Below are 24349 nucleotides of genomic sequence, written 5' to 3'. Positions count from 1 at the left end.
CTAAAATAAGGCAGAAAATAGAATTAAAATATAGTAAAAAGAATAGTGAACTGGTAGTTAAGCAACCTAGGTTCCCAACTGTCTCCATTGGGCAAGGCTAGTGTCCTTGAGGACAGCAGTGTTCTCATCTGTCAGGTGACATACAATGTCCAAGTGAGTTCTAAGATTATGTTCAGTTCTAAAATTCTTAGACTACCTACATAATTCCATGCCTTTTATTCTATTACTTCTATGCAGTGCCCCCATTTTTCAGAATGCCACCCCTTTCATATACATGCTTAAAGACGTGAATCATCGCTTTACTGATAAGCTTACAGGAAAACAGTTTAAATCTGAAGCAAAGAAAAAAAGGCATTCCTATCAAGTGACCTTTTAATAGCACTCTTTTATAGGAATAGTTTTTTAAAAATAGGAGAATCTTTTCTAGTTTTCCTCCAAATCCCACCTGATCCATCAGGCCATTTTCTGAGCCTCACAAATGGTAGTTTATAAAATGATAATATATAGCTGTCTGGCCCAGCACCTGGCACCTACTAGATGCTTGGTAAATGTTTGCATACCTAACCTCTCCTCCTTGATCCCCTACCTTCCCAACACTACCACCCCACTACCCAAAGTAAGTCTTTTATACCCTCTTTAGATCAAAGGCATGGAACCAGACTGAGGACTGACTCAATTATGAGTAAGAGTTTAAAACTATATGTAAAAAAGTTCAACATCTTATCAGAAAAACAGAAGTATCAAAATTTGTTCTCAAATTGTCAAGAATGACCTGGGGTACATTATTAATAAAGGGAAATTTGTAAATAAATGAAAATCATCATAATTCAAGCATATTTTCATTTTCCTAAACACATTATGAATAAATGTTCCCATTAGAGTAAAATTAAATATGAATTAACATAGAATTTATAATAAAAAGTACTCTAACCCTTGGGGATATAGTGCGTGCACAACTTGCCAAACTAAGACCCATGTAGAGCAAAATATGCTGTTGTGAGTTTCATAAAAGCCAAAAGAAACAGCTTTTCTAAAGTGCTTTCTCAACTTAAAAGAAGGATCCACCTGATAAGTAGGTAAATGGGAGACCACCACAAAGAGGCATAAAAAAAACTAGGAATAACAAAGTAATAGAAAAATATTCTGAAATTTTAAAACTTGAAACATAAAAGCCTTTCTCTGTGGAGATGAACTCCTTCCATTTCAAGGGTTCTGTCAACATCACCAACTTCCAACACTTGGCTCACAAAAAAAATGTGATGACGCAGGAAATTGTCTGAAAACAAACAAATAAACAAAAAAAGCATTCTCTCTCCCTGGAGCCAGAGCTGCCCTGACAGAGCAGGCAAGCAGCCAGCATGTCAAGGCTTCATTTTTAAGTCTGTTTAATTGTTCCATTCCAGTTCAACAGTCCAAGTCCCTCTTTTAAGAAGTACAAGGCAGAAGAAAGGCGGAGAAAAAAGATCTTACAAGATATTATCTAGTTCTTACTTCACTAGCCTCTATGGAAGAAACTCCAAGTGCTAATTAGCCGCACAAAACTCGGCAGATGAACTCCAAATCTTGTGTGTTACTAGTAAAACTTACAAGGGTCTTTTTCTACGCTGTATGCCTCGTCAATATGAAACTTACACTAGCAAAATGCACCCTAAACTCACAATTACATTCTAATCACTTCTGTTTATCCATGAACTTTTCTACTTTTCAAACTGTCTATAAAAGGAGAAAGCAGTTGCAGGAACTACCTTATCACATTCTGGTTGGATTTTTGCAAGCATTTATTGACTTGGCTGACATTATAGGGAAGGAAATAATCTACTTTTCTCTAGTTTTTTTGTATTTCTTTTTCTCCTTTTTTTGCCAAAAATAACTTGGCTTCCCAGTGAAGCACAAATAACAAAACAAAAATCTCACAGCTATTTAGTGATGTAAGTAAATTAAAATAACACCAACTCAATTCCCTTTGCATCATTTCCTTTTTATATTCTGTGTTTCATGAAACTTACAAATCTAGTGGCTCATCTATCTATTCCCCCTAAATTCAATTATCTACCCATTGATGTGGTCAACAATGTGTACAAGGAATTTTGTTATGCAAATGTTTGTGAAGGATGTAAGTGGGAGGAAGAATAGATAATGTAATTCTAAGATTAATTCTCTTTCCAAACTCTCAATTTATGATGAAACATCACAGTTATTTCATTTAGAGATTCCCTGTCCTGCTATTGGTCATTTCAATAACCACCACTGAAAACTTAAAAGAAGCTCTTTTGCTTCTGACCAAGATGGAGTAACAGGAACCAAATTTACCCTACCACCTATAACAATCCTCCCTACAACACACACACACACACACACACACACACACACACACACACACACACGTTTTTTAAAATATATATTTTTATTGACTTCAGAGAGGAAGGGAGAGGGGGAAAGAGATGGAAACATCAATGATGAGAATCATTGATTGGCTGCCTCCTGCATGCCCCCCACCGGGGGATTGAGCTGCAACCTGGGCATATGACCTGACTGGAATCGAACCATGACCTCCTGGTTCATAGGTCAACATTCAACCACTGAGCCATGCCGGCCAGGCCCCACACACATATTTTAAAGACAAAACATGAAACAACCTTCTTCCTAAGACACTGGACCACAAACAATGAATGACAGTGATCCCTTAAATACTAAGAAACAAACTAGAGGAGCTCTCTCGTTGCCCCAGCTTACTGGAAAGCTATGGTGCAGGGAGAGGGAACCCAGGTGGAGGCCAGCAAACTCCCTGATTTGAGGAGATGCAGTTTAACATCCAGAAAAAAACAAGGCAGCTATAATTCACAAGAGGGATCTATAGAGAGTCTCCTTTAAACATTCAGCACTGATTAGTGCATGCATGTGAGGAAACTACTTGAGGCCTGACAAAGAATGATCTAAGAGGAGTAGAGAGAAGAGTGTCTAAGCACTCACACAGGGCCAGGAATAATGCCTATTCCTACCAACCAGACTGGACAACTTCATAATTCATGGAGCACTGGGAAGAGTGCTCAGAGAGTGGAGAATAATTATCTTTAAACTAAATGGTTCTGGTCCTGCCAAAATAAATCTTAAAAGCAAGATCCAAAAAGATGGAACTGTTTCCAAATAATTTAACAGCATCCCAAAGCAAAGCTCAAGACTTACAAGAATACAAAACACACTGCACTCGAGAAGATAAAATCCCAATGTGTGGTATCCAATCAAAGATAAACATGCAAAGAAGCAGGAAAGTAATGAGGAGAAAATTTCAATCACTGAAATGGACTCAGCACTAACACAGATGTTAGAATGAGCAGACAACTATGTAAAATAGTGACTATAACTATACTTCATATGTCGGAAAAGTTAGTTAGAAATACTAAAAAGACTCAAATCAAGATAAAAACTACAATGTATGAAATGACAAATACACTGAATAGGATTAATGGTAAATTACACATTGGAGAACTTGAATACATAATAATAGAAACTATCCAAAATGAAATACAGAGAATAAAAGAACAAAAATGAAGAGCACTAGTGAGCCATTGGACAACTTCAGGTGGCTTAATATAAGTGCAATGGAAGAGGAAGAGAAGATAAAGATAGAAGAAAAACTATTTTCAAATATAATGGCCAAGATTTTTGCAAATTTGATAAAAACTATAAAACACATATCAAAAAAAAAGAGCTAAAAACAAAAAGCCTCAACAAACCCCAACCATTGAAAACATGAAGAAAATTACATAAAGGTCCACCATAATTAAATTATTCAAAACCATTAAGAAGAGAAAAACAAAAAATGAGGGGAAAAATATGTGATATACAGAGAAACAAAGATAAGGATGAGTGCAGTTTCTAGGTGGAAACAATGAAAGTGAAAATACAGTGAAGCAACAACTTTATAAAACTGAAAGAAAAAAGTGTTAACCTAGAATTCTATTCCAAGCAAAACTATTTTTCAAACACAAAAGTAAAATAAAGATCTCTTCAAAAGTATACAAGCTGAAATAATTCATCACCAGCTGACCTGCACTATAATAAATGATAAAGTAAATCCTTCAAGCATAAGGAAAATAACATCTGGATCTATACAAAAGAATGAAAAACACTGAAAACAGTAAATATTTTTTATTATTAAAATATATTTTAGATAACTGGCTGCTTAAACAAAACTGTACTTTAGGTTTTATACTTATGTAAAACTTATATAAGTAAAATATATGACAACTACTGTAAGGTTCTTATATTACATATGAAGTGGCACAATTTCACTTAAAGATAGACTGTGGTAAGTTAAAGATGTATACTTTAAATACTAAGGCTACCCCAAAAATACCTAAACCAAAGAGTTACAGCTAATAAGACAAGAAAGGAAGTAAAGTGGGATAAAAAAAAATTAATCCAAAAGAAGACAGGATATAAGATTAATTTACAAAAGTCAGTAACTTCCTCACATGCTAGCAATGAACTGGAATTTCAAACTAAAAACATAACTACATTTATACTAGCACCACAAAAAAAGGAGAGAAATACTGAGGCATAAACTTAAAAAAGTATGTACAAGATTTATATGAGGAAACCACCCAACTCTGATTAAAGAAATCAAAGAAAATCTAAATACTACTATATGAAGAGATATTCCATGTTCATGAACAGTAAGACTCAACATTGTCAAGATGTTGGTTCTTCTCAACTTGATATACGAGTATAGCTTCAATGCAATCCCAATCAAAATTCCATTCAATTTATAGATATGTATAAACTGATTCTAAAGTTTATATGGAAAGGCAGAAAAACAAAAACCCATAATAGTCAACACAATATTGAAAAAAGCACACACATACACACACACACACAGAAAAAAAAACACCAAGTTGGAAGACTGAAACTACCCAACTTCAAGACTTACTATCAACACTACAATAATATATACAATGTGATATCAGTCAAAGAATAGATAACTAGATCAGGAACAGACTAGAGAGCCCAGAAATAGACTCATATAAATATACTTATGTCTCTTTCCATAATAATTGTTTAAAATATAAAGAACTACTTCATCATTAAATAAAAAATATTCAATGACTCTATATAAGTCAGTGCATTGGGTACTTAAAGGGGATAATTGGATGATATAAGGTAGATGTCAGATTTCAAGGGACAAGTAATACCCTTGATGATGATGAAGTATATTGGCAGGTATAGTTTACTTTGCTAGAGTATAAAAAGGCTTAGAAGATGATTAAACAGGAAGGCAAATTTTAGGTCATGGAGAGCTCTTGCCAGAAAGCTTTTTTTAAAAAATGGCAAGGTTAATATGTCAGAATTTCAAACAGAATACAGAAAAAGCCAAATACCAGTTCTTAAAGTTAAATTCTTTTATAATCTTCCCATTTAATAGACTGCAGTATATTAAATCTCAATGGGAGAATATGAGATTAGGGAAGAGTTCATTTTAAACAGTGGATTCTAAGACACATTTACTCAGCGTATGTCTTCTGTATGACAATTATGGAAACACACAAGTCCCAGTATCACCTAATTGAACTATTTCTCCTGAGTTTATAGACTTCAGTGGATTATTCTAAAATTCATCAACTTTGGCACTCTCCACTCAAGGACCAGGAATCACTGGCTGTTACGCCTCAAGTGGAATAAGACTCCTGGAGAAATTATTTTGCTACCACAACTATTTCAGTGTGGTTCTAAGCGGTGAGTCCCAATGCTTGCCAAATTCCTCTGGTTTGATCTCATCTGAGTGAACCCAAAATATAGCAAAATAGCACCTCTACTTCCTGGCTATATTAGATTGTCCAATATTCCTCCAAAAGGATGGATGCCTACTTTTATATTTAAGAAACTTCTGGCCTCCAGTTCTTCAGCTAATATGTGATATTAGGTACAAACAGGCACAAGGAAGACCCTTTCTACTCTCCATCACTGCTGCACCCACTTTCACTGAAAAAATCATAAAGAAACCCCTAAGAGTGTTTACAGCTTTTACGTATCTAATCACAGTTACGGACCAAATTACATGAGCTTGAAAGTTCCTCCGCAATTAAGGGTTCCATAAGGAGAAAAGTACACAGTACCTCTTTCTACTTGCACTTCTGTCTACAATCTACGCCAAAGCTCTTTCTCCTGAGCCCTCTCTTTATTAGAGAAGCAAAATTCTTTCTATCGAGTTTCTCAAGGTCCTTATATCCACTTCAAGCTTAAAGTACATTCCAGTCAGCCAACGACATCCATGCAATCTGAAAAGCCTTCAAACTGAAATTCCCCCTGAATCACCTCTTCTAAAGCTTCCGAACTTTCTTTTGTTGCTTCTGGCCTTTGTTAATTCAATCTTAGCTTTTGTTTCTAACTCATTCCTTTTCCCCATATTATGGGGTTCAACAATGTAGTTTTGCTTCCTTTTAACAGAACAATCTTGGGCCCCTTTACATTGAACATAAGATAACATCTACTTGTACTTCAAACAGGTACATACAATTTCACATGGAGGTTGTTCATCACACAGTTCAATGTGTTTCAGAATAACACTAACCATCTCAAAAGTCTCAAAAATATGAGTGTAGCATTCCTTACAGATTATATTCTAGATTTATATCCTCGTATTTAGCTAAATGAAAAGCAGGGACCAAACCAAAAGACACTCCAGATGTCTTCTTTGAATGAGTTCAACTTGTACAAAAATTTTTGGACAAGATACACTGCAGCTAAGTACAGATGAAAGCCATAAAGAAACAGGAAATGCTTGAATCACAGTCATAGCATAAATAACCTTCAGGAATTCACTTCCCGACAACTCACTCCATTCATATTTTAATGCTGAGTTTAGGAGAATACTATTATATAAGAGAGACTCAGAATAGCCAATTATAAAGTACCTATTTTAAATTATGTTTATACATATGATATATCATATCCCTATGGCCAATATATCTATAATAATAAAAGCGTAATATGCTAATTAGACTGGACAGCCAAACGACCTTCTGGACATCCTTTCAGACAACCTTCTGGACGAAGCCAGGGCTGTGAGGGCTGAGGCAAGCCATGCCGCTGTGAGGGCTGAGCCCCTTGCACAAATTTTGTGCATCAGGCCTCTAGTTTTATTATAATAATTTATTGAACATAATACATAAGAGCCACTTTATGCAGATTATATAATTCAACACTCACAATAATCCCAAAGTATTACTGTAATCATTCCCATATTACAGAGGAAAAAACAGAGTCACCCAAAGCTTTAGTGACTTACCCTACTTACTTTGCCAATAGATGGCAGAGCAATATATTCAAACCCAAATCTGTCCGGCTCCCAAACCTGTGCCCTTTCCAGTAGGATGCACTCCCTTTCCATTTGAGTATTTATTACTGGTCGAGTACTCTGGAAAATTCCTCACACATGGGCCTGGACTAGTACACTGGAAAAACACTTGTGAGCCTAGGCGCTGGCTAGTGTGTGACCTTGGCCTAATCATGTTCCTTTTGTCGGCTGTCTTTTTCTCATCTATAAAATGAAGAGTTTGGGTAGTTAACATCTATGGGCCCTTCCAGCACCAATGTTCTACCAAAGCATGAGTCTATGTTATAGATGAGGCAAAAACATGGAAGAGGGGGGAAGGATGAGAGACAGAAGGGTTAATTGGGCAGTAGCAACAATATAGCCACACAAATCTGGGGTTGAGGAAGACAGGCAGAAATGAAATAAAAATGGTTTTGTAGTATATAATATTCCCAATATGAATAAAAAGACTTTATATAGTACATATAAAGTTACACAAAAGAATTTTATCAGCCCTAACCGGTTTGGCTCAGTGGATAGAGCGTTGGCCTGCGGACTGAAGGGTCCCAGGTTCGATTCCGGCCAAGGGCATGTACCTTGGTTGCGGTCACATCCCCTGTAGGGGGTGTGCAGAAGGCAGCTGATTGCTGTTTCTCTCTCATCGATGTTTCTAACTCTCTATCCCTCTCCCTTCCTCTCTGTAAAAAATCAATAAAATATATTTTTTAAATAAAAAATTTATCAAATAGACTCACCTATTTAAATTTAACATCAATTAACCTTTAACTTATTTGAAATAAAATACAAAATACATACAGACATGAGAAACCATCAGACAAATCCAAATACAGACATGCTTTGAGTCTTATTTTTTTCACAAGGTTTTGGAGACTTATAGCGGTTCCTCTTACATACACAGAAGTGGGGGGTTGGCACTGCCAGGTGTGGTGCAAGAGAACTGATGGAGTCCCTGGAAAGAGTGGCAGAGAACAGTTTGTATACAACACAGCTCTCCTAGAAAAGACAATGACTGGGGAGGGTTTCTTTTTTTTTTTTTTTAAAGAGACTCTGAGGTTTTTATTTTATTTTATTTTTTTTAATATATTTTATTGATTTTTCACAGAGAGGAAGAGAGAGGGATAGAGAGTTAGAAACATCGATGAGAGAGAAACATCGATCAGCTGCCTCTTGCACACCCCCTACTGGGGATGTGCCCGCAACCAAGGTACATGCCCTTGACGGGAATCGAACCTGGGACCCTTGAGTCCGCAGGCCGACACTCTATCCACTGAGCCAAACCGGCTTTGGCTGGGGAGGGTTTCTTTTGTTTTGCTTTCAATATTCAGGCCAGCAAGGTCAGTCTGTGCATAATACAGTGATTTAAAACCTTTAGAATACATGGCTCCTCCTTATTCAGCCAAGGTTCTTCAATCAGATTTCCTGATTCTTCCTCTGTTTTCTAAGACGATGAGAACCAAGTGCCTCTTTACTTAGTTGCCATCACTAAGAGGCAACAGGAGATGCACGCCGACATGCTCATAGGAAAACTTCACAGGTGGGAGGTGAAAGGGCACGGCATTGGCTGGGGCGGACAGACAACCAGCAGCGAGAGCTCTCTGGGCCTGGAGAGACCTACTGGTCTGATACTCATTCTGTCAGAGATGAGAAGGGGCCAAATGTCTAGGCTGAGAGGGCACACAGGCTCTGGTTCTCCATCTTCATCTCTCTAGATAGAGAAATATGTTTTATGTGGAAAAAAAGAAAGAAAAAGATGAGCAGCCTGGCAAAAGAACCTAAGACAAACCAAATCTTCCACAGGATGTTTGCAGACAAAAAGGCTGAGGAATGTAGAGGGGGAGGGAAACTGCCCCAGGAGGAGGGAGGGGGAAAATTAAAGCCATCAGCTCTGACATTTGCCCAGCAAGGAGAGTAAGAACACTGTTCAAATGGCCTACAAACAAGGTAAAGTGACTGTTGCTTCTGCCAGAGTCCACACACCCTAACAGCACCCACCACCAAGGCTGCCACCCCCGAACTCCCACTGCCGACTGCAGCTGCTTCTCAAAGCCCCTGGAAACAACAGAAGAGAGACAATGCCAGCTGCAAGGACCGGGCTTAGGCGAGGACTTGGCATGAACAGAAGTGTAGCCAAAAGGCACAAATCTGAAGGCAGAGGCACCATTTTCCTGTGTGGTTTGTGTGTGTGGTATGAGGGGAGCTCAAAATTAGAGTTAGCCAAAGTTCTGGCCTTGACTGCCGGGAGGCCTTGGCAGGCCGGCCTTTCTCATGGCAGGCGGGCCAGGAAACGAAGCGCTCAGCTGTCTGCTTCGGTGTTTGCCTCGCTGTCACCGTGTTCATGTTCAGCCCCTGGCTCGTCTGTGTTTTCTTCTTTGGGGATTAGCACGTAAGCGTGGACAAAATCCATTCTGGTTATTCAAGACTGTGTCATTTCCTCCCACGCCGTATTTACCCACTGGGGACTTCAAGAGCATGAAATCCTGACAGGGGTACAAAACAAACTGCAGAATGAGATGATCTGCAAGGGACCTCAGAGACCATCTAAGGCAGCCTCCTCTTACAGACGGGGAGCTAGGAGTCATTAAGAGAAGTAAGGTGATCTGCAAAATCGCACTAGCGTTTAGAGAGTAGCAAAGTCAGGGCAAGTGTCCAGCTGTCCCATTCCCATCCAGCCAGTGTCCTGCCTGCAAAAATCGGTGCTCCTTTAGGCTCCGTCTCAGCTGACATGCTTATTCCCCCCCCCCCCCCAAACACCCCTTTTCTTTAGGAGGACTTGATGAGAATTGTAATGCATTCTCTCTCCCTCTGTTTTCTGATAAAAAATTCTCATGCACTAGGAAGTTTAAGCAATTATCCAAAATGTTAGATCTTGAGAAAAAGGAATTTGGAAACTTATATTACTAACAGCATTCAGAGAAAATAGCATTCGCAGAATGCATGCCATTAAAAACTAGCAACATAGCTCAGCCAGTTGAAGCTCAGTGGTTGAGCTTCAACCCAGGAAACAGAAGGTCACTGGTTTGATTCCGTCAGGGCACATGCCCAGGTTGTGGGCTCGACCCCCAGTAGGGCGCGTGCAGGAGGCAGCCAATCAAAGGTGTTTCTCTCTTATTGATATTTCTCTCTCTCTATCCCTCCCCCTTCCTCTCTCTCTAAAAAACTCAATAAAAACATATATTTTTTTAAAAAACTAGCTACATAAACTCAGACTTTGACTTTCACTTATATATAACTAGATGCCTGATGCACGAAAATTCATGCAAGAGTAGGCCTTCCTTCCCCCGGCTGCCAGCACCGGCTTCCCTCCAGCACCCAGGACCCGGGCTGGCTTCCCTCAGGCCACCCACAGGCATCCGGAACCCGGGCTGGCCTCTCTCGGGCCCCCGCTTCGTCAAGAAGGACATCTGGAATGATGTCCGGTAGATGTTTGGTCTAATTAGCATATTACCCTTTCATTATTATAGATTGCCACGATCATTAAATCATAAGGTAATGTTGCTATCCACAAAAACCTTGACCTAAGTTTATCTTGCCACATTGATTTACAAAGTAGCAGGTTAATTTCAGGCCTTGGGGACATTTTTAAAATTAAATTAAGCAGGTACTTTTTGGGAAAAAAATAGTGTTTCTAGCTCAAGAAACAAATTTAAAAATCAGAAGAGAATATCTTCACTTGAAAGTAAATAAGAAAAAAAACCACACAAAACAGAATGAAATGTTATTTATGATAAAACTGAACCTGCATTACAAAAATTATTTCACAATTTTTCCCTTTTTGCCAATGGAAATAACTTCTGATACTAAGAAAGATTTACATTCTCAGAAATAGGTAACCTTTAAAGGCTTAGAAGCGTCTGACTCTGAAAGGGAGTGTGTGAGTGCGGAGGGGTAGGTGGATATATATCAGTTTACAGGGAACATCATAACAAAGCAATCTATCTTCTTTCCTCAAATTAGTTTCTTCTACTAAAGTTTTCAGTACGATGGAAACCATGTTATATAATATTAAGAAAACAAAAACGTCACCTCTTTTTGCTGCATCTACTGTGAAGATACCATTCTCAACAACCAGGCTGTGGACATCTCAGAAAATGCCGACATCACGCTGAAGCCACCACAGTTGTGAAGGGTCCCAGAGGAACCCTTTAGTCACATCAACGTAGAACTCAGTCTCCTTGAAGGAGGCTCCAGGTTGGCAAGTGGTGGGGAGTAGAAATGACTGCTATGGTTCACACTATCTGCAGTCACGTACTGAACATGACCAAGGGCCTTCCGTTGGGCTTCTGTCACAAGATGAAGCCTGTGTATGCCCGCTGCCCCAGCAGCATCGTTATTCAGAACAGATCTCTTGTTGAAATCCAAAATTTCCTGGGGAGAAAAACCTACCCAAGGTATCTCAAGCCCAGAAAGATGAGTTAATTCTTGAAGGAAACAACACTGAACCTGCGTCAAATTCTGCTGCTTTAATTCAGCAAGCCACGATAGTCATAAACAAGAATATCCAACTTTTGGGATGGTATCTATGTCTTCAAAAAAGAACAGTTCAGCAGGCTGATAAATAAGATCTAAAAACTGTCCAGCTATGGAAACAAAATGCTGAATGGCTCCAAAGCTATTTTAAAGATGTTATAAATGCCCTTCATTGATTGGGGTGGGATGGAGGAGACACTTGACTAGTGAAATTAGCTAACTTTTCCTTCCTACAGTACGTTTTCATCTAACAGTTATTTTTTAAATGTTTAGCCTTGCCATTTTGGCTCAATGAACAGAACGTCAGCCTGGGGACCTAAGGGCCCTGGGTTTGACTCCAGTCAAGGACACATACCTAGGTTGCAGACTTGATCCCTGGCCCTGGTCTGGGTGAGTGTGGGAGGTAACCAATCAATGTGTCTCTCTCACATCGATGTTTCTCTCTGTGTGTCTCTCCCCCTCCCTTCTATTCTCTCTAAAAAAAAAAAATCAATGGAAAAATATCCTCTGGTAAGGATTAACAACAACAAAACACTATCCAATTCTGGGAATATGGAGATTAAAGACACTCCTTCTGACATAAAGGAACTGAAAGTTAACTGGGGGAAACCAAAATGTGCATGGACTGCCCCCGACTAGCACATCAGTGATAAAGGATACTTTGGAAGCTCCTGGGAGGGGTACGAGGCCAGCCTGGAAGGGTCAGGAAGGCTAACTGAGGAAGGTGCTGAGATGAAGGAAAGCAAGAATTAGCCAGGCTTAAAAAAAAAAGGTCGGGGGGGGGGGGGGAACAACTCCCTCCTCTAATATTCTTTATGTCTTCTTACCTAACATACTAGTACTTGTTTCATAAGAGGATTTGATCTATTCCATAAAACTTTTGAAGAAAAAAATGACATTATTATTGTTAGGTCAAAATAAGATTTTTAACAGAGTACTAGAACATATTAAATATCAGAAGATAAAGACTTAAAACAAAGTAGACATTAATGTTAAAGTGACGCCCAGACATGAGAGAGCATGGCCACTCTTCAGAGTGTCCCGGGAGCTTTGTCTCCCACATTCACAGAGAGCACTAGCTGGATGCCAGGCATCGTGCTGGGTGCGGCAGCAGATGCCGTGAATATAGTGAATATAATGAAGAAAGCTGGTCTCTCCCGTCAGGGAATTGATCATCTCACGTTACCTGTCCGTTCCTTCTCAGGGAGAGAGAAAGTTCTAGAGCAGCAGTTCTCAAACTTTTGGTCTCAGGGCCCATTCATACTCTTAAAACTATTAAGGATTCAAAGAGCTTTTACTTATGATGCATGTGTTTACCATATTAGAAATTAAAACTGATGAATTTCTGAAGCGTTTATTCATTCATGGAAAAGTAAACTAGTAAACACATAACATCTTAACAAAAATGATGTATTTTTATAAAGAGGACTATATTTTCTAAAACAAAAAAGCTTAGTGGATGAATGGCATTGTTTCACATACTTATCAATTCCTTTAACGCCTGGCTTACTAGCTGAGAGCTAGAATCTGGTAGTTGGTTTTTCATCCCAGGTGTTATAATCTCATACTTCCCATGTCCCCTTAAAACTCCACGACACATTCACGAGGAAATGAGAACACAAAAGGCAAATGATGTCTTAATGTTCTGATGAAAATAGTTTGACCTCACACACACCCTTGCAAGGATTTCCTGGGACCCCCAGAGATCTCAGACTACATTTTAAGAATCACTCGTCGATAGAAATAAAAGTAATGTTCAAAACTTAGTATATTCAGAGTGTGAATTCAAGCTGACTTTGAGATTTTGACCTAGGGATATCTTGCAGTAACATACTTCATTACTTAGCCTGCTAGTTCTAAGAGTGGACTTTTCTTGTAACTGAGACAACCCAGGTTGCACGAACGGGTCGGTGCACCCTCTCTGTCACTGTGAAGACTACCCTCTCGAAAGGCCGGGTGGGTCTTGGCACAATGAGGAGGGTGACCCTATGGCTCCCTTGCCTGGGACATTCCTGGTTTATTCCTGTTGTCCCAGAGTAATGACTAGTAGAGCCCCTTCCCTCTCAAAAGTATCCTCGTCTGAGTGATAAATTATGTGGTCACCCTGACAATGCCTTGCCAAAGCAGTGCGAGATCCTGCTTCTCCCCCTGTTGTGGGCGGGCCTAGAAGCAGCCATGCCGCATTGGTATACACGGCGATACTGCACCAACTTCTCCTAAAAGGCGGCCAGTCGTGGGAGAAATTCCTCCTGATCCCTCGGTTTCTGTGTCTTCGTTTGCTTTCCTAAACCCGTGGTCGGCAAACTGTGGCTCGCGAGCCACATGCGGCTCTTTGGCCCCTTACGTGTGGCTCTTCCACAAAATACCACGGCCTGGGCGAGTCTATTTTGAAGAAGTGGCGTTAGAAGAAGTTTAAGTTTAAAAAATGTGGCTTTCAAAAGAAATTTCAATCGTTGTACTGTTGATATTTGGCTCTGTTGACTAATGAGTTTGCCGACCGCTGTCCTAAACTATTGACAACCATCATCCCTGACAGTTCCACCTGACAGCACGTGCTGCTTGTTCTCTCCCGATGCACCTAGCTCGGAATCTGAACCATAGGGCGTCACTTGGCCCAACTGTTTCAAATTGGTTAGCATATAACCTATAGACTGAGGGCTACCAATGAACCAGACTGGGTTAACCACGAGGCTAATAAAACACTAGGCAAAACCTAACACATAGATTCAGCCAACCACCAGAAATTGAGGCAATGCAGTAGGACAAGAGACCTCTTTGAAAAAGTATTCAGCCTACCAGGCTGAACCCGGTGAGCATGGCAGGGGGTACGAAAAGGACTGGAAAAGAAGTGCTGTAAATTCTGACGAGTGAACCTTGAAGCTGACATGAAGTTGGCTGCGCATCCCCAGGTGGCAGAGAAACCTCGGCAGTCACCCAGTGCTGTTGGAGAGGAGGGTAAAATTATAAGAACATTTTTACGAGTTGTGGCTGGCAAGCCCTCGCCTGTTAAAACTCTTCAAAAACCAGTGCCTTGGTGGAGGTAACCGTTACTGTTTACTGTAGCTCTGGTTGTCAGGGGTGACTGCGAAGGTCCCAGCTTTCCATGACATCAGCAGCATTCCAAGGGAAGTGTGTGTCAGTGACTTTCAGTAATGACTCCCTTTTCCAAACGTTCAAAGCTCCTGCCAAGCTGCCCTACACCTGCGCACCAGCTGAGTTAGAGGAAAAGGAAAAGTAAGATGGATTAAGTGGGATTTTTGTCTGGGTTCCTTAATGAGGCTAAAGGCTTTCTTCTTGCAGTGTTTGATTTTGTGTAATAAATTGATGCCAATCCCTTTAGGAGTGACGTGACTCATCCTTAACTTTACATAAACCAGTCCTGTCGTGACCTCTCGCTGTCATAGTCTGGACTAGCCTTTTCTTCAGGAAAAGTTGGGGGCTCAGTGAGATGATGAGCATGGTGATGCTGACACGCCAGAAAGGTTTCTGAGGGAGGCATCTGCTGCTCCCCAAATTCGCAGGCAACAGGAGCAGGGAGGAGACGTTACTGCGTAGCTGCTTTAAGGATCTACCTGGATTTCAACATTTCAAACCAGCGGTGTATTCTCAAAGCAGCAGCAGGTCCCATTGCAGACACTGTCCCCGCCAAAACGGGGGTCTGGTCAACCTACTCCCAGGGTGCCCACAGCCCACTCAAGAAACTTGCGGCGGGTCACGGGGCCAATGCTAATGGTGTGCTTATACAAGACCTTTCCTCCCCAAGGCTCACACATTTTATCAACATTAAATTCATCACTGTTCATGACAACCCTCCGAGAGGTGGCAAATATTAGTTCAGGTGGGGAAAATGGGGGGTAGGGTTGCGGAGAATTAAGCCCTCTGCCAAGAGTGAGGCAGTAGGCCAGCTCTCAGAGCCTACTTTTACCCCCAGGACAACTGACCCCTCTCAGAGCTCCCTCGGTTCTGGGAGGCTAGACCAACCTTTTGTCCCAACCTAAGGGCTGTGGAAAACAAGCACTGCTGTGAATGAGGCAAAGCCTGAAGCAGTCGCAGGAAAACGAGGACAATTTTATGTCAAGACAGAGAGGAGCCGGCTGGTATGGCTCAGTGGTTGAGCGTTGACCCAGGAACCAAGAAGTCACTGGTTCGATTCCTGATCAAGGCACATGCCTGGGATGTGGGCTCCATCCCCAGTGTGGGGAATGCAGTAGGTAGCCAACCCATGATGTGTCTCTCTTATCAATGTTTCTATCTCTCTATCCCTCTTCCCCTCTCTCTTAAAAAAAATAAAATCAATAAGAACTTTTTTTTTAAAGACAAAGAGGAATGTCCTCTTCAGGGTTTTGATGAGGGTGACTTACACATCCATATCCGCTTCTCTGAACAACACCCAGCAGAGCATCCAGCTGTACCTCAGCCTCCCCATCTATACAAGCTTGAAAAATGCCATTTAGAGGATCTCCAAGAGACACTTGGAAATTGTCATAACCAATGTTTTGAATTGCACAAATCTTTGAGGAGGATCTCCAAAGTGCCCTCTTTTTAGTACATTGCACAGTTCTAGAAAAATTTTCTTCAATTACTGGTGTATTTGTTCTTAAGAATTAGGAATAAATTCATATGCCTTCAGGTGATGTTTTTAAAATAAAAACTTCTGTAATTACAAAAAAATTCATCTTCATCTTGCAGAAACAACAAGGAGTTTCTTTTTTTTTTTTAAAGCGGTAGCGGTGGCATCCTCTGTGGTTTAGGGCAGCCACAGATAATGTACTAACAAAAACGGCTGTTTTCCCAGTTTCTCTTAGGCTTCACCAAAACAGGATGCAAACATGAACCAGTACTAGGGGGACCATTTGCATTCAACCACAGATTGCCAATGAGATGGGGAGACGCACCTCTTGAATTAAACTATGAAAATCTGTCTAGTGTCATCTCACATCAGGTCTTGAGCCTCAGTTTGTTTAAGTAATTTTTAAAAGGGGGATTTTACAATTATGGCTTGTTAACAAGAGACCAAGCTAGTACCAATTAGAAAACAAGTCTTTGAAATAAACTTTCTGGTACCTAGAATTAACAAAGTTATTATTCCTGAGACTTAATTCCACAAATCATTTTCATAAATAGAAAAGGAGAGAGAGATTTTTATTCAAGATTCATTCTTAAATCTTAAGAAAAGAGAATTGGGGGGGAAAAGTTTCTTTTCTTCTTGAAGATAAAAGATTTAATGAGCGACTAATCCCCTCAGTAAAGTTCCTTTGGTAATTGCCCTATGCTAAGCCACACTAATTTTGCTAGCAGCCTTTGCTGCTAAAAGATGTTGTTTTATTATGTTAAACTCCACACAAAAGCAATGTAACGAAACGGCAAAATATGCTTCTGATTTCGTTATGCTACCAACCTATACTTACCCAGAAATTCTAACTGCCAAGTGTCTTTTATCTCATGCAGACTTCATCTTTCACCACCCACTATTCACCACATGAAGTAACAACGTCATTAGGAGTGGAAAACTGTGGGAATACGAACCTGAGCTCTGGAAAAAAATACTAAATGGGAATCTGCCTCCAGCTCTGCAGATTTTCGAGCCTGCCCTGGCCCCTTGGGTCTGGAAGCGAGACTTTTGTGCCCAGAATATGGCTGGATGAGGAAGGCAGTCTCAAATCACACCCCGAGGGCCCGGGAACAGAACACACAGTCTACAGTCCTCTAAAGAGGTCGGAGGGCTTGCGGGCCAGAGGGTCCTTTCTCATTGGCCCTTGGTGATGTCATGCCCATGTCTCCAGGGCCCAGGAAATGCACCATGACTAATGGAGTGCCTCATTTTCTGTGAATACACATTCCATCTCAGAGGGGCAGCAACAGGCAGAGCTTCAAGGCCAAGAAGCCCAGTGAGAGAATGCCAGTCTGCCCTACACAGAGGGCCTTCAGTAGTCCTGCAATAGGCTGCTCTTGTTCGGCTCAGAAACCCATCAGCAACTGCCTGTTTGCCTGTGGCCTGGACTTGGGTAGGATAGGAACCCTAAAATGGGTTCGTTTTTTTTTTTGTTTTTTTTTAATTACTCTCTTTAAAGAAGGAAAAGTGGTCGCTGTAATAGGGCAAACATAACTTCCAGATTTCTAATGTATTGAGGCGGGGCTCAGCAAACTTCTTCTATAAAGGACAAGATAATACAAATTTTAGGCTTTGCAGGCCATATGGTCTCTGTTGAAACTACTCATTTCTGCCCTTGTAGTGCAAAAGCAGCCATAGACAATACCTAACGAATAAGCATGGCTGTAGGCAGTAACACTTGATTTACAAAAACAGGCAGCATCTGGCTTTGACCATGGACCATAGTTAGCTGGCCTCTGTATTAAAGTGTGGACCACCCCGCCCTCCGCCACACACCTGGGCCAAAGTACTCTCAAATATTAGTGCAGTTACAGCAGGAAAGGATGTGAAGGAGTTTGCACAATATACCTGTGATGGTGATCCCATGTAAAACCTGAAGACAGTTCACAGAAAGGCAGTCAGGCTGAGGGTTTCAAAATGTAGGCTCTGGACCAAATGCCTGAATACAAATTCTTACTCTGCCACCTCTGCATTTAAGGTCTTAGACAAGTTACTTTATTTCTCTGTTCCTTGGTTTCTTCATCTGCAAAATGAGGTTCCAAATTGTTCTTATTCAATGGGGTTAATATGAAACTTCCAGAGAAGAGACAAAGCTTAGTGTAGTGCCTGGAGCACAGTAGTGCTCAACTATTATCTGCCATTATTGCTAGACTTTTTTTTAAAGTGACCCTAATTACTACCCCTGATTATAGTACCCTGAAGTGAAGAGGCATAAATTGCCACAAATGCTAGTACACTGTGAACTTCTTTCCAGTTCCATTAATACCTATTAACACTATCGTCATCTTTAGTAGCTGCATAGAATTCCACATGGAATGCACCATAATTGAACCAGATTCCTATAGCTCAACATTTGTTTACTGTCCTTTGCCTTTATAAACAAAGGTATAATGAACATCCTTAAACATGCACCTTTGAACACTTGTTCAGTTCTGTTCCTTGGGGCAAAAAGTTATGCACGTTTTCAAAAGAATTGGTAATTATTCTGCCAACTGGCTGTCCAGAAAGGTTACCAACTTCCATCTGTACCAGCACTAAAAGAGAGGATCTGTTTACTAACATTCTTAACAATTTTACGAATACTATGTTTTAACACTAAAAAGTCTAAGACCTGGAGAGGTTAAATGACTTGCTCAATCTTAATGAAAATGTGTAATTATCAATCATAATCCCATTTTGTGGTTGAGAAAGCTGGAGCCCAGAAGTTTCCTTAAAATAGCCAAAGTTCTCCCGATAATGCAAAGGATGCAGAATATGATCAAACTGGAAATAAACTTCATCCTATTATTGGGCCTTGCGAGGCTCACCCTAGCAGGCAAAAGTTAATTTTTAAACAGAGAAATAAACTGCCTTCTCAGGGACAAATTTAATTTTTCTTTCTATTGACAATGAGCTAATCCAAACAGAGCCCTTTTATTTTTTGTAAAACTAAATAACCCTATAAACCAAATGCCCTCTTCCCAGAGGAAAAATTTACAAACCCTGAGCATTTGACAAGAAAGTCACAGATCTAGGCATCTGTTAAGATTTACTTCATTCACTCTCTCCTATTATCTTGCATTATTTTCTTCTTAACACTTTTCACAATTTAAAATGTATTACTTTTTTGTTTGTAACAACTAAGTCCCATGAGGATAGGGACTCAATCTCCTTTACTATCTTTCAGGACCTAGAACAGTTCTGGGCACAAAGCAAGTGAGTTTTAAATATTTATTGTCTGAATGAATCCTGCCAGATACTAACTATGTATTTCCCCACCGGTACAATCTCCGAGGCAGGCAGGCTTTAGCATTATATATTAATCAGACTGTCACCCCCTGCTTACAATACTGCAAAACAAACCAGCTTCCTAACAAAGAATAGCAGCCTGGCACTCACCAGCCGAGTTCCCAGCCAATTCTATCCCAACCAGACCTACACTATTGGTTGAACTATGCCACATGCTCACACATGGATACCCGAGATTCTGCCACTGTCAGCCCTTGCAAACATGCACTGATTTTAAGTATTTGGTTGATTGGTTGGTCTCCAAAAACGCTCCCCAGATGGATCAGTAATTAGATTTAAGTTTTAAAGTCAAATACACAGTGGTTTTATTTAAAGATGTAATGAACATGGTAGTTAGTGTACTACCCAACGTCCATTCTGTCCCAAATGACTGATCTGGTCCAATGTGGTCCAATATACTATCCACCAGCCACATACAGTTACTTAAATTTAAATTAATCTTAAAAACTCATTTCCTCAGTTGCACTAGCCGCATTTTAAGTGTTCAATAATTGCCAAGTGTGGCTAGTGCCTACTATATTAGACCGCACAGATACAAAACATTCCCATCACTAGGAAAGTTCTACTGGACAGTGTGGGATCTAGTCAAAGGTAGTAATCCTATTCTCCTTGCCCAAAACTGATTTTAAAATGGGCATGTAAGGGAACTCCAGGCAATAAAACAAATGAAAAAGTCTGTCAAATGGTTTTTGGAAAAGATTTCCTCATTCCTAAAAAAGTTACACAAGAGATGGTCTCTCTTCTATCTTCAGAAATGTTGGTTTAGAAAGTGATGGAAATCCTGCAGGCACTTTGTGAGCATGAGGGGAGCCCGTCTAAGGGCAAAGCCTACCAACTAAAGATGGCAGAGCAGAGCAGTGGCAGGAATAGGAATCCTTAATGGAATCACAGAGCTGCTTAATTGTTATCAACTCTGTATGCTTATTATGTGAAATAAAATCATAAATGTCCTTATTAAGTCCTTTGTAGTTGAAGCTTTGGTAACTTATAGACAGATGCAACCTAATAATAGAGCTTTGCTGATATTTTTTACTCTCTAATAAAAAGGTTCTAAGCAGTCAGTGCACTACTAAAATCTACCAAGAACTCTCCACTTCAATGTAGGTCCCAAAGTTTGGCTACAATAATGCTAAAGAATATTGTCTCTCACAGATCTGAGCACCTTGGTGTCTTTCTCTCTGTGTTACTCATTTCCATTTATCCTGTCACCTTTTCCTCCTTAATTTAATATTAAAATGTAATATAAAAAATATTTTGCATTTGCAAACAAGATTTCCACAGTAAAAGCTCTGCTTCTGCTGAAGGCAATAAGAATTCCAGGGAGAATTAGAAAGGTCAGTGTTCTCAGAACTAGAAGTATCCTCAGAGATCACGGAGTTCAGCTCCTTCATGTACAAGTGAGAAAACTGCGGTCCATAGAAATAAAGTAACTGTGGTTACTTCCAGAGATGACCATGTTCTACCCCCAGAATTTGTTAATATGGCAAAAGGGATTTTTTTAAATGTGTTTAAATTGAGGATTTTGAGATGGGAAGATTATCTTAGATTATCTAGGTGAGCCAAATGTAGTTATAAGGACCTTATAAGAGGGAGGGTAGAGGGTAGAAGACAGTAAAAGGAGATGTAACAGCAGAACCAGAGGTTGGAGTGATGCCCTTTGAAGATGGAAGAAGGGACCATGAGCCCAGGAATGCAGGGCCTCTAGAGGCTGGAAAAGGCAAAGAACTGATTCCTCCCCACAGTTTCCAGGAGGAATGCAGCCCTGCCAGCACCTTGACTTTAAACTTCTCCCCTCCAGAACTAAATTTGTATTGTTTTATGCCACTCAATTTGTTGTAATTTGTTATGATAACAATAGGAAACTAATATACATAGTTGCCTTCCCCTAAGTTACCCAGCTTGTGTTGGTAATGCTAGAACTCAAATCTTCTGACTCTAGGCCCAGTTTTTCTCCTACCAAAACTTCCGTTACTTCCTTTCCCATACTACTTTCTCAAAGATAGGAAAATCTCAGTTCAATGCCTTTATTGTGTTATAAGGAAGAGTAATTGATTAGTTACAATATGAAACCATGTAGTGGCTAACAAACAGCACAGCCTCTGGTGGCAGATGGACTGGTTTTGAATCCTGACTCTGCTGCCTATTAAGTGTATGGCTATGGGCAGATAATCTAACCATTCTATTCCTCAGTTCCACCATCTGTAAAATGGGGCTAATAATATTACCTAATAATATCGTGATGATTTAATTAGTAAGTATTTGTGAAGAAGATAAAACATGCCCAGTGCAGAGTAAGCAGTATGTAAGTGTTATAATAAACTTCTTAAAATAAGGCTGATCTATCTACAACCTATCATATATGAACCTACTCACAACAAACAAAATATTAAAGACTACTGGGTAACAAAAAAGGAAATTTAATTCAAAATTAAATCTTCGACTCAGAATGTTTAACTAATTTTTATTTTATGTTTTTAACTAACACAGTTTAGATCCTACTTTAGGCACTTTTGTGTTTGGGCACATTACATTTAAGCCACACTACAAATAAGTAAGCCAATTTACAGATAGGAAAAGTATCTCATTTATAACCTAAAACCAACATGCAATCACAGTTTTTATAAATAATACAAGAGCAGAATTTTAAAATCATGGACTATCCAACAGGTATTTGATTAACTGGGTCATTCAAATGGCTGGGCCTCATTTAATAGAATAAGGTGAGTTGTAGCCTTTGAGATATCATATTTGAACTCTTCAATCAGGCTCAAGGTAACGTAAGTCTCTGCCAAAAACCTCCCTTATTGGCAAGGAAGTAACTAAATATGAGGATGTTCCTCTTCATAACATATTCTCATGTGTATGCTTGTAAGTATTACTTGCCTAGCTTGGTTTTCATCTTAATGGAATGCAACCACTCCCAAAGCATTAAAACCATTCACTGAGATTTAGACACACTGTATTTCAGATGAGAGAGAACGATTCTGCAAATAGAGATGGGGAATAAGAATCTTTAATTGAATCCGTGAAACACTGACATACAACTCAAGCCAAAAATAGTAAGAAATAAGAATAAAAATATAAGCTCCATGAGGACAGCACCTATGTATCCTGCTCCTCATTATAGCCCTGAACTGGGCACAACCATGACATCCTGGTAGGTGTGCAGTATTTGTGTAGTCAACAAATGCACTGACAAAGGGAGAGGCCACAGGCTAAATGTGTACACGTAAGGCAACATGGACTACATGTGTACACACAAGGCACTGTCATGTTTGGGGTATGTGGAGAGGGAAATATTAGTAATATGGGGTGTCTTTATTTGCAAAGTCAGTGGTACAAGTACAATTACATGTCTTCTTTCCAGTCTGTAATGAAATCTTACTGAAACTCAAAATGAAACTACCTCCTTAAAACAGCTAAATTTTCTTTTTCTTTGTTAATTAAAAGGCCACTGATGAGAAAAACAGGTGTTGGAATACACAGGCATCCCACTACACTTGAACACTGTATAGTGAATGATTTTATTCATCTTAAATGTAACCATGTCTAACCTGAAAAAGGAGAAGATGGAGCAGGTAATTTGGCAATCTGCAACTCTTTAGATCAATCACAAATATGCAAAATCTATTCCTTCATTACTTCAAATGGAATCAACGTCATCAAAATTTAAAACGTGAGCCCTAAAAAAGACCCTGCCTGTTAAGAGGATGAAAGACAACTTAACAGTCTGGGAGAAAATATCTGCAAACCACATAGCCAACTAAGTACGTCTATCTAGACTATGAAGAGAATTCTCAAAACTCAACATTTAGAAAACAAACACTCCATTTGGAAGAGCAAAAAAATATGCACAGACATTCCACCAAAGAAGATACACAGATGGCAAGTAAGCACATAAAAAGATGTTCAGTAACATTAGCCTTTAGAAAAATGCAAATTAAAATCACAATGATACGTCACTATATACCTATCAAAGTGGCTAAAATAAAAATCAGTGACAGCACCAATGCTGAAGAGGATGCAAAGAAACTAGATGACTCACACATTGCTGGTGAGAACGTAAAATGGAATAGCCACTCTGGAAATAATTGGACAGTTCCCTTTAAAACTAAAAATGGATTTACTCCACAGCACAGGATTGTACTTTTAGGCACATATCCCAGAGAAATGAAAACTCATTTTCATTTAGAAACTTGTACATGAATGTTCCTAGCAGCTTTAGTCATAATGTCCCAGAGCTGGAAACTATCAAAATATCCTTAAAAGGGTGAATGGTTAAACCAACGATGGCACATCCATACTACAGAATAATATTCAGCCATAAAAAGGAATGGATTTTATATCCATGCAGCAACTTGGATGAACCTTAAGGAAATTATGCTAAGTAAAAAAAAGTCAATTAAAAATGCATACTTCATGATTCAATGTATATAACTTTTGTGAAATAATATAATTATAGAGATGGAGAACAAATTAGTGGTTGCCAAGGTTAGGGACTGGGGGATGATGTGGATGTGGCTACAGAGACTCTTGCGGTAATGGTACAGTTAAGTACTAAGTATTTTGATGGTGTTGGTGGTTATGTGTGATTAAACTGCAAAGAGTTACACACACACACAAATGAGTACATATGCTGATGAAAACTA

General features: G+C 39.6%; 1 protein-coding gene across 4 annotated transcripts in view; it reads right to left on the bottom strand.

The window, feature by feature from the left end:
- RAD51B (RAD51 paralog B) overlaps positions 1-24349 on the bottom strand; it is a 514016-nt gene that overhangs the window by 293435 nt on the left and 196232 nt on the right. The window contains exon 8 of one of the 4 annotated variants that reach the window (XM_079768335.1): positions 14038-18435. The exons of the other annotated variants lie outside the window; for them this stretch is intronic. Within the exon in view, the coding sequence (XP_079624461.1) occupies positions 18403-18435 (33 nt within the window). The 3' untranslated portion in view covers positions 14038-18402. Of the gene's footprint in view, positions 1-14037; positions 18436-24349 lie in introns of those variants that run through there. 4 annotated transcript variants of the gene reach the window in all.

This window comes from Cnephaeus nilssonii (genome assembly GCF_951640355.1).
Source record: "Cnephaeus nilssonii genome assembly, chromosome: 4".
Lineage (NCBI taxonomy): Eukaryota > Metazoa > Chordata > Mammalia > Chiroptera > Vespertilionidae > Cnephaeus > Cnephaeus nilssonii.
This window is presented reverse-complemented; position numbering and strand designations above follow the sequence as displayed.